This window comes from Rhagoletis pomonella, unplaced genomic scaffold (genome assembly GCF_013731165.1).
Source record: "Rhagoletis pomonella isolate Grant_MI unplaced genomic scaffold, Rhpom_1.0 Rhpom_scaffold_00007, whole genome shotgun sequence".
In the NCBI taxonomy this organism is placed as follows: Eukaryota; Metazoa; Arthropoda; class Insecta; order Diptera; family Tephritidae; genus Rhagoletis; species Rhagoletis pomonella.
The window spans coordinates 24,442,684-24,453,214 of NW_023458561.1; the positions used below are offsets into that span (position 1 = coordinate 24,442,684).

Consider the following 10,531-nt stretch of genomic DNA (forward strand, 5'->3'; position numbering starts at 1 on the left):
AATACTAATGCATGAAAATCCTAACCTCAAAAAAATCACCCGTTATATCGCACACTAGAAGACCAGCCGCAGTTCAATTTGTGCGCGCGTCCTTTTCGTTTCGCTCCCCTCATCAGCCAGCAAAGAGACGCGTTGGATAATGGGGAAACCAATAAAATGCCAATTTTTACCATAATACGACCAATAACTTCAATTGGCACAGCTGGTGGTAGTCCAACTGTTGCTATGTATAGCTGCAACACTTCAAATGGAATCAAAGTTGAGTGAGTGCCTTGTGAAGTGTCGGCAAAACTGTTGCAATACGAAAAATGGAAAAGTAGGCGCCCGACTTGTGCAATACTATTTATGTATGTATGTACATATGTATGTACCAAACAAGTACTTATGTACTTGAAGTCGTTCAGGTGGAATTATAGTACATATTTGTAAATGCACTCAGCACTCCACTACGCCTGCATATGAATTCCTATATGTATGTTTGTACATCAGGCATATGACTTTTTAATTAAATTTATGTACATATGTACATATGAGAAAAAGATGAGGAATGATGAAAAACTAACAAAAATAAAGTTTTTGTCAAACTTAAATCAACCGAAAAAAATATAAAAGCCATTTTGATCGCTCCACCCAGTACAAATTAGTTTTTTTCTCCGAGTTTTTGAAACGACAGCTGAGATAGTGCGTTATTGAACCGACTTTTTACCAAATCAGCTGATCTTCGACTAAGGGGACTGGAATTATGGAAAGGGCGACATTTTCGACTACTATTTCAATAATTAATGTATTTGCAGGCTTGCAGAATGATATTAAAAACAGATAGACAGTTTTCAAAAATTAAAAAAAAAATTTAATTCGTAATATACTCATTTTACTTAACTTTGGTGTAAAAAAAAATTCATAACTCAAATTATTGTAGAGAGCACCCCATAATACTATACTTAAATATTGCGCAATACTCAGAGCTGTCATTGCTATTGTTTAAAATTTTTTTTTGAGATGGCATATTTTCAAAAAGTAATTATTTTTATAAAAAAATTTTTATGTGAAAAATTTTTCCTATAATATTTTTTGATATTTCTTTTCATAGAGAATTTTTGATGTGTGTATGTGTAATTTTTTTTTTTTAATTTTTTCTTCGTCCCGTTCTCGAGATATTTGGAAAACTATTAAATGGATTTGTGTTTGTGCTGTAAAGTTTTTAGAAATGTATTAACCAAGCTCAAGCTTCATATATATTTATTAGAAGTTGCAAGAATTTACAGAATTTTACCAGAAAGCGTTCCCGTACGCGGTTCTCTGGCAAATTAGGGGAAAAATGGTAGAGTAAAATCGGTCCTCTCTTTGTCAGAAGTTGCAAGATTTAACCCAAAGAATTTTTGCTGGAAAAATCTGGTAAAGTGTCAAACCATCAGCTGCTTAAATGATTTCAAATTTTAATAAGCAAAAACAAAAGTGCATCTGCATTTTGACCTAAATAAATATATGCTTGCGAAGAAATATCAAGTTTTGTAAGAATTTTTGTTAATTTGCTGGTGTATTTGAGCAAAATTTGGAAGATTGCCAAATGATGAAAAAACTGCAAACTGTAAACCAAAAATAGCGTCCACTGCGTATTTGACGGTTTTACCAGTTTTTACCCGAAATGCGTTCCTGTACTTTTTGGTTTTTCTCTCTTTCTCTGAGAGCAATTTTGCTTTTTGACAGTTTTACAGGTTTTATCCAGAAAATTTGAGGAACGAAACTTATTTTTTATCCATCAACCCTAAAATTTTGAAAAAATCAAGCACATGAAGTGTGAACCGCGTCCATTTTGGTATGGAACGCCCCCAGATACATATAAGGCAATACCCTGGTTACTTTCTTACTGAGATATTAAAAAAATTAATAAGAACGGTATAAAAATGTATTGCGAATGGGGTTTTGCATCGTATAGTTTATAACTATATTAAGATTTAAACGGTATTCTATTTCAACATTTTTGAATTGTTTCTAAATGAGCTCTCAGCGGCCCAGAGGGAAAACTTCTAATACGGTTATCTCGAAAACTGGAACCAATCTGACAAATCGGTGGGCGCCATTGAATTAAGAGGGCGCCAATCAGTTGAGGTCAACTATCATAACCTTTGTCAAAAATTTGGAAATCCAAGCACAGTGTAACTTATGAATTATTCATTTTAATTTCCTACATTAAAATTTCTTACGAAATATTAATTATAAATTCTTGTATTCTCTTTGCTTACTTACAGTGTTCTATCAATCTGTATTCTACCAAAAAAAAAAACCAAATCAAAATATGGCTTTTCAACGCAGTTATAGCAAAGTGTGGTGGGGCTCCGACAACCAGCAACTACCCTCATCTTTATCACTATCCTCAGCGGCTGGCGGTGCTACATCCTTAACAAATGGTACTAGCTTTACAAGTGGCGGCTTCTACTACGGTTCACAGTTTTCCCAGAAGACACAGCAGCAATTGAATGCGCAGCGTTTCCAATACAATAACCACAGTGGCGGCTACCATTCGCTCGATTCGGGCAGCATTCGCTCGTATGTGGGGAATTTATCGCGCATACAGGAAGTCGACGATGAGCACAACAGCTCCAAGTTATCGTGGGGCAAACGTGATAGCCCCGGTAGTATGCGCAGTCAGGTGAGTGAAATCACATTGTTATATGCGGAATGATAACAAATCCAGTATTGTCTTGCCATTCAGTGCACAAATTTCTTGCTCAAAATTATGCAGATACATTGTTACTAAACACTGCTCACTTTATACCTTTCATTCACTTCGCAGGACTCTGGTTTCTCTGACAATGATGAATCGCATAGTGGTCGCAGCCTTGGTGGTCGTTCATCCAAACCTGCCTCGCCCAGCTCAAAGTCCACCGGCAGTGTAGTCGGTTCACCGAATTCCGTACGTTCGCTGACAGTGGAGACACCACCCACAGTTATTCGACGAGTTGGAAAGTCAGAATTCTATTCACCGTTGGTGAACGTATCCCGTCGCATATCATTTTCCGGTTCACCTGCCACAGCCGCAACACTGGATGCCGCCATTTCTGGCAGCGGTTTAAAAGCTGCAACGCAAGTTTCGCCGAAACAGTTGACTGCCGCTGAATCGTTGATGAATGAGGCCGTGAGTGCTGCGAAGAAATTAAATTTTGATGATGCAAATACGTGTGGCGGACAAGCAGTTGCCGCCCCACAACAGGCGCAGCAGCAGCAGCCGAAACGTCGACGTCGCATTAGTCGCCAGCCAACAAAGCCATTGTCGCCCACAAAACGGCGCACTCTTCTGGAAGAGACTGACATTAGTGACCAAGAAGGCGGTGCTGGCAGTGATGTAACAAGCAATTCGTTTGATGAGCTTGACCGATCAGCAGAGCGTAATCGTTCACGTACTCGTTTGCACATTGTGCCAGCCTACAACAATGAAACGGTCTATTTAGGTGTATCTTGTACATCTCCCACTACCAAGCCGTACAACAATGAAACTATGATTTTGGGTGCCGGTGGTGAAATCACCAGTGCTTCCTGTGAGGACACCAACAACAACACACTCAAATTAGATGAACTCGATAAGACAATGTCGCCGCTGAAAGTAGATGAGCAGCGTTACTTGGCCAGCACGAGTACGCCAAAAGCATCACCAAGCGAACATGCGCGTTCGTGGATCCAAATGTCTCTCCGCCAGGTGGCACGGGAGTACACAACTCCGCTGCTGAACGGTCGTATGTGTGACCTGCAACGTTGGCTTTATGATTTGCGTTATTCATACGAGCAGGAAGTAATGTCAACGCTACAAACCAAGTCTATTGCACAGGAAGCTTTCAAGAATTTGACAATTACCACAAACACAGTGGCCAAGCTGATACGCCAGCTGCAACAGCGCGCGCTCTGCATGCAATCAGATTTCGAGCGCGTCGAACGCATACTATCAGGGGCGCAAGAAGCTACGCTACATGAAGCGCTATCCAGCGCTGAGCAGCTTGTTGCGAATGTGGCGGAGTTTACGCAGGTACTCGAACGACGCGCGGTTTTTTTCAATGAGTCGCGCGTTGATCGCAAGCGATATGAGGAAAATATCGAGCAGATACGCATAATCACCAAAGATACGCGATACTCGCTCGAACGTCAGCACTACATCAATTTGGAATCGCTATTGGATGATGTGCAAGTGCTTAAGCGCTATTTGCTGATCAGTGTGCGGCAAGTGTTCCAGAAGATGGTGCGCATTATAGTGCAGAGCGTAGAGCAGGGTCAGTGTGATCTTATGCTGCGCGCCAACATTAATATGATAGCCACCTTGATGAATATCGACTACCAGGGTTTCGCTTCACTCACAGATGCCTTTGTGCAGAACGAAGCTGTACGCGCTCTGCTCATCGTTTGTCTGGAGAATAAATTATCTTCGGTGCGCGCGCTAGCCTTACGTGCGTTGGCTACAATTTGTTGCTCACCGGCGGCTATTGCGCAGTTAGGCGCCTGCGGTGGCATAGAGATCGTGCGCGATACCGTGCAAGTACCGGGCAGAGAACGGTCAGGTGAATTGAGACGCCGAGATTTAGAGCGACGTGAAGCTGTTTCGCTGTTAACACAAATCACCGCAGCCTGGCATGGGCCTGAGCATCGAGTTGACGGTTTAAAGGCATGTGCAGAGATTATTGTCGAGGGACTGACACAGTTGATAACGAGCACCGACTGTGCGCAGACGCTGTTGCTATGCGCAGCAGCGTTGAATAATCTCAGTCGCATTGAGGTGACATCGCACTACTCGATAATGTCGAATGAGGCGATATTTAAGCTGATAGCAGTGGTGCAGGGACGAGGGGAGGAGACATCAATATTTTTATATGTAAGTAGCACAAGAGTTTTAGAACGTTGTATATATGTAAGTACGGGGATTCCGTCATAGCTTCTTATAGGTGTAAAAACAAAGTATTATTCTTAGCAGAAAAATTTATTTAGGTAAGCGGGTTTTGTTTCTGGCATCTCTAAAAGGGCTCAAAATTCAGTTTGAAATCAGTTTGAGATCTCTTCTTATTTGACACACCCAAATTGAACCAAAGTTTGAAAGCTGGGAGTAGAGGTTGCTGAGTGGTTGCCTATGTGGACTTGTATGTTTAGAGAGAGTAAATTTCTTGATACCCTTTATGATCTCACTCAAGGGCAATTTGACCTGTAACGAAGACAGAAGGCCACAAAAGCCGGAAGTGGGTACAGTGGACCCTCATAACAAGCAGTGAAGATCTTCAAACCAAGCGCATTCTGGTACTTAACGGCATGCTTGAAATAGTGACAATCGAGATCGTATGTAAGGCACTTTACTTAGTTTAGCTCGAGTATCCTTGGTGCCTTCGACTTTATCCCTCAAAATACGGACTACTGCGAGGCTAGAGACTGGAGTGGACGGGAGCCATAACCAGATAGAAGGCATCGGTAAACTTTTAGATGGATGAATCGTAATTTGACAAAAGTGCCAGTGGAGGGTCTTTGCTGGAAGCTGTCTGGCAGCCTAAAACTTAAACGTGTAGACGTGGGTTCCTGGCGCGCTTTGCGAATTAGCGACTGAGGAAGCATAAAGAGTGGAGACCTTCAAGAGCATAGAGTGATTTTCAAATCATTTCTTAGCGATCCCATCATCAAGTTCACCGGGAAAATGCCACCGAAGTTATCATCTCGTAGAGGGTGCACGCAAGCTCCCTTCTTGACAAATTTGGTTTAGGTAAATAAAAAAGGAAAAGGCTTTAAAATTTTAATAAAAATATTAACTTTTTTATACCGATTGACGTTTTTAAAAATTCAATATGGTGGCTAATTTTTAAAAAATTATTAAATTTGCTAGTCGGCAGTTTTTTAAATTTCAAAATGGAACCAAACATGGCGGATAATTTTTCAAAACTTTCTCAGATAACTCGGGAACTTGTCACTCGAGGGTTTTAGGGGTCGCCAATTTTGATAATTAACACTGGACACAATGAATTTTTTAAAATTAGCCGCTATATTGGATCCGCCATTTTGAATCGTGAAAAACACCACTCGGCATTAAAAAGTACTTTACTTATTAAAATTTTAAAACTTTAAGATTTTGGCGAGAAGAGGGCTTCCTTTGAAAAGTAATGCCCCTTTGTACATCAAGGCTTACGATGAAAAGCAAAACTATACTAAACCAATCAAGTATGCAGAACAGGGTCAGGCTTTGATGGCTACAGTGATATGAGGGTTTTGTTACCAACGAAAGAGCAGACGCTCTCGTAAAATGTGGTAGCCATTACAGCCTGAACAGGACTGAACATCCCCTCAGTAGTATATCAAAAGGATACACACTAGGGCTGCTAAGTATGTAAGTAGGAGGATTCTCAGCCTACAGCACAGTAACGAATGACAAAGGTAGAACAGCAGTCTAGGAAATTTAAAACTTCCTCTAGAGAACTCTCACAGTCAACATGACAGGGCACCACTGCAAGTTTAGATAACACCTTGGAAAGAATGGACTTTCTACAGCTGCGAACTGCAAATGCTGTATGCTGCCGGATGAATTCCTGGAGGAGATATTCACATATCTTAGGTCAAAGAATCGTACACTTCGGCGAGCGATTATGGTCTTCATCGAGAGTCTGCAACATGTCAACTTCAGCACAACACCGCTCCTCTGTGTGTATGTAGAAGTACACTTAATCAGAGCTGAGTATACAATTTCGTTTATTAAATTTCTTCTAAGGATGATACTAACTTTGGGTGCGTTCAGAAATGCATCAAGCCAAAGCATCAGTATCTTTTATTTCTAAACTATAAGTGATGGAAATGTCTTATTTACGCAGCTAAGTTCCAATTCGGCTTCTAACCGCAGTTGCGCATATTTGACATTTTTATCAATTACAGTTTAGAAATAAAAGAGGCTGATGCTTTGGCTTGATGCATTTCTGAACGCACCCTACAATTACAAGTACGGCCCACTTAAAATATACTTTCCATTTCAATCTTTTTCTTGTCCAGCACTTCCTTTGTAGAATGCATGAAAAAGGTTAAATTTTGCGCTATTCATCAAGTTCTAAAGTGGTCAGCATATTAAGCCCATCACTCTTTTTGTGCAAAACAAATTTTTTCTTGTCCTTAATGGGGGGAAAAGTAGCCAGATATTTGTCATCACTATACGAAAACTTTTCCCATTTCAAGTGACGCACTTCAACACGGAATTCAACAGGACATGTCGTCATGCATTAATATTAGGCAATAGAATCTAAACAAGCATATGTATGTATGTACATATATGCATGTAAATAAATAAAAATGAGCATGCATGTCTTTGAAATCAATTTCCTATTAGAATGTCTGTAAGTGTAGAAAAGCCACTTCGTCCATTTAGGCTGAGCACAGCGACAAATGTGTACGAAATGTGAATGAAAGCGAAGCGGATGATGATGATGATGAAAATAAAAGCAATTTAAATGAGAAATATGTAGCAAGAAGAAAAAAATTTGAAAATCGTAGTTCGCATGACTGAATCGACTAAGCCGACCGGGGGACATTGAACTGATGAATGAACTACTGAGCTGATTGAGAACCTACGTATATACATACATACCTACGTACTACTACGTGTATATGCCGCATCGGCAGCTGGATTACTGTGTAGGCGGCAGGCGGCAGGCGGCAGGCGGCAGGGGAGCCAAGCACATAAATCACTTGTCAGTCGCTACTAAAAATGCAATTTCTAATTTTATTGAAAGCTTTTCAAATAACATTTTCTCAAACTGTATATTAAAGTGGCTATTGGGCAAAGAAAACAACCGCAAATATAGTTGAAGCAAAAAGAGAGAGAGAGAGAGGGAGAGGCAGGCAAAAGGCAATCGAAATGAGCTGCTGTGCGCGCGTGTCAGGCCTCCAAACGACAAAATGCTTAAGCGTGGCGTAGGCGTTGAAACGCTGTTAGACGGCGCGGGTGGGCAAGTAAGCAGTTTGTTGACGACGGCCATTCTTCCGGTTGCCAAGTCTGGCATGAGTTCATAAAATTTATTTCCGCATTTGTAAGGCAATTTTTCTTGAATCTTTAGTTTGCTTTGCGCCTAAAACGGATTTTTTATTTTTATTTTTTTTTTGCGGTGCAGCCTAATTCGCTCTGCCCAGCGAGTATTCAGTCAACTTTTCTTAAGCTTCCTTATCACTTAGCACATTACCTTATACAAATACAGCATTTTCATTTTGATTTATATTTTTTTTTAACTATTTTTCAGGAGCAAATCGTTGCAATGTTACACAATATGTCAGTGAACAAGAAGTGCCACAGTCACTTGGCCAATGGCAGCATCATAAATTTCATCACGTCCGCATACCAAACGGAGTTCTACAAAAGCTACAATTCGCGAGCGGAGAGCGACGCACAGCGGCGCACCATCAAAGCTATTCTGCATACGTTGACACATTTGGTGCACGAGTCCAGTCTGGGCATTGAACTGTTGGAGCAGCATCGCGGTGTGCCTGCCTTCTTCCGGCAGGCAGTGCTCATCGGTGGCGGCGGTAGTGGTAGCGCAGGTGGCGAACACTGGTCTTTGGATGGCAGCCACAGCAGAGATATTTCGTTTTTGGCACGCCAATTGCTGCAGGCCCAAAGACAGGAGCAGGCCAATATAACTGGGATGTCAACGACGACGCTGGTTAGAGATAAGGAGATTAGCAACGCTGACGCTGAGTCTACTGTGGTTAGTACGAGTGCCACTGCTGGCGATGGTGGTGGTGCTGTGCGAGGTCGTGTTGGCAGCGGCAACAGCAGCGCAGGCAATTTTAAATTCAATTTGACGCGACAGGAGAGTTTCGTCTGAGTGGCTGCATGCAACAGAGTTGTCGTAGTTTGGTACGCGTTAAGGCGCTTTAGGCTGTTGTGGCACCGAATTATTCTATTTGCCGGCTATACTGGGTTGCCGGCTAGAGGGCACACATACATATAACTTGTATATATTATCGAGGCAATCGTGCGCGTAGCATCGATTTGGTGTCGTAAAGGTTGGAGCAGCTGCTGGTAACGTACGTACATACATAGTTGTAGTGGTGACAATTAGCACGTGACGGCATCGAGAGCTGCATTCAAAAAACGAATTGAAAATTACAATTGAAAAGCTGCTGGGTTTGGAAGATTTTCGTACTTTATTTTGGGTGGCTTTGCCATTTTTGCTATGTAAAAATGTGTGCAAAGCCTATTATTTGTAATAAGAAAATCATATATTTTATGTATTTTATTTTTATAGGTACATATGTACATGCATACATATATATGTATAAGTATATTAGGGCGGGTAATTTTTCTTTACCATGCGCGTATACCATAGGACGAATCTACGTGTAATTCTAAGAAAATTTTCCGAAGAAACCATGGGTCAAAAATCTATTTGGACTTAGCCAAATTGCGAAAATAAGTTCCGAAGAAAATGTGAAAATTTTCACATTGCGGCCTCAGGTGGAAATTTTATGAATAATATAAGTGTAGAAATGGATTCCTCATACCAAAAACGCCTCTTAGAGGATTTTTTTATACAAAAATGAAACACTTCTTTACGACACTACAGCAAAATGCTAAGAAACCTATTTCCGCAATTTGGCAAACTCCAAATTGATTTTAGTCACATGAATCCTTCGGAAAATTTACTTAGAATTACACATAGCATCGTTATGTGATATACGCGCATAGTCGAAAAGATCTCTCAAACAAATAGACCTGACCTAATATATGTATATGCATGCACATACATATGTACGCGTTAAAGAATTCTGCATAGTTTTAAAAATTATGTCATGACATTCGGTAATAAAAAACTTAAAAAAAAATTATATAAATTAAACATGTGAGGGTGGTCCTTAACATAACAACACCCAGATCTTTTACGTGAACGCCTTTTTTCCTTTCTAAAATAAAGACAGCCACGGAAATTTTAAAACTTAAGAAAAAATTGGGTTAGAAAAATTTTAAATTTGTTTAAAAATCGCAAAGATGGAAAAAAATTTTGACTTGAGATCTGATAAATTTGACATATTGTTGCAACTTATTGATAAATATTCATAACCGCGTTGAATTATAGCTGGTGAAAGTCAACATTTTGTCGATTTTTTGTGATTAAAAAAAAAATGAATTTTATTATTTATGATGTTTATTTTAAGGATCACCCTAGCCTAAGTGTGTAAAGAATCATGTCTGCATTAAGTGACAAAAGTTCAAAATTTAACATAGTCAGTTGTGTGCCAAAAATTTGTTTAAATAAAAATAAGTTTAAAGTCGAAAGGACATTCAAATACATATATATTTGTACGAGTTTGTGTTTGTATATTGCTACAATGCTGTTCTTGATTATAAATTATGTAAATATGTATTACTAAAAATGTAGTATTTTTTCTGTTTTGAATATAATTTTTTTAGTTTGTACATAAATATTCCCATGCATAAAAACTTACATATATACATAAACCTATGTTGCACAATGTTACTAAAAATCCACGATTTTATTGATATAATGAAGAGTTACTTATACTTTTTTTTTATAAT

At 39.7% G+C, this 10,531-nt stretch overlaps 1 protein-coding gene across 1 annotated transcript in view; it reads left to right on the top strand.

Annotated features, from left to right (window-relative positions):
- The window catches only part of LOC118742490, a 50,681-nt gene extending 41,316 nt beyond the window's left edge, over positions 1-9,365 (top strand). Inside the window, exons 2-4 of the mRNA XM_036474609.1 lie at positions 2,250-2,650; positions 2,795-4,855; positions 8,235-9,365. Coding sequence (XP_036330502.1) covers positions 2,297-2,650; positions 2,795-4,855; positions 8,235-8,819 — 3,000 coding nt within the window. The 5' untranslated portion in view covers positions 2,250-2,296 and the 3' untranslated portion in view covers positions 8,820-9,365. The remainder of the gene's footprint in view (positions 1-2,249; positions 2,651-2,794; positions 4,856-8,234) is intronic.
- Positions 9,366-10,531: the final 1,166 nt, after the last annotated feature.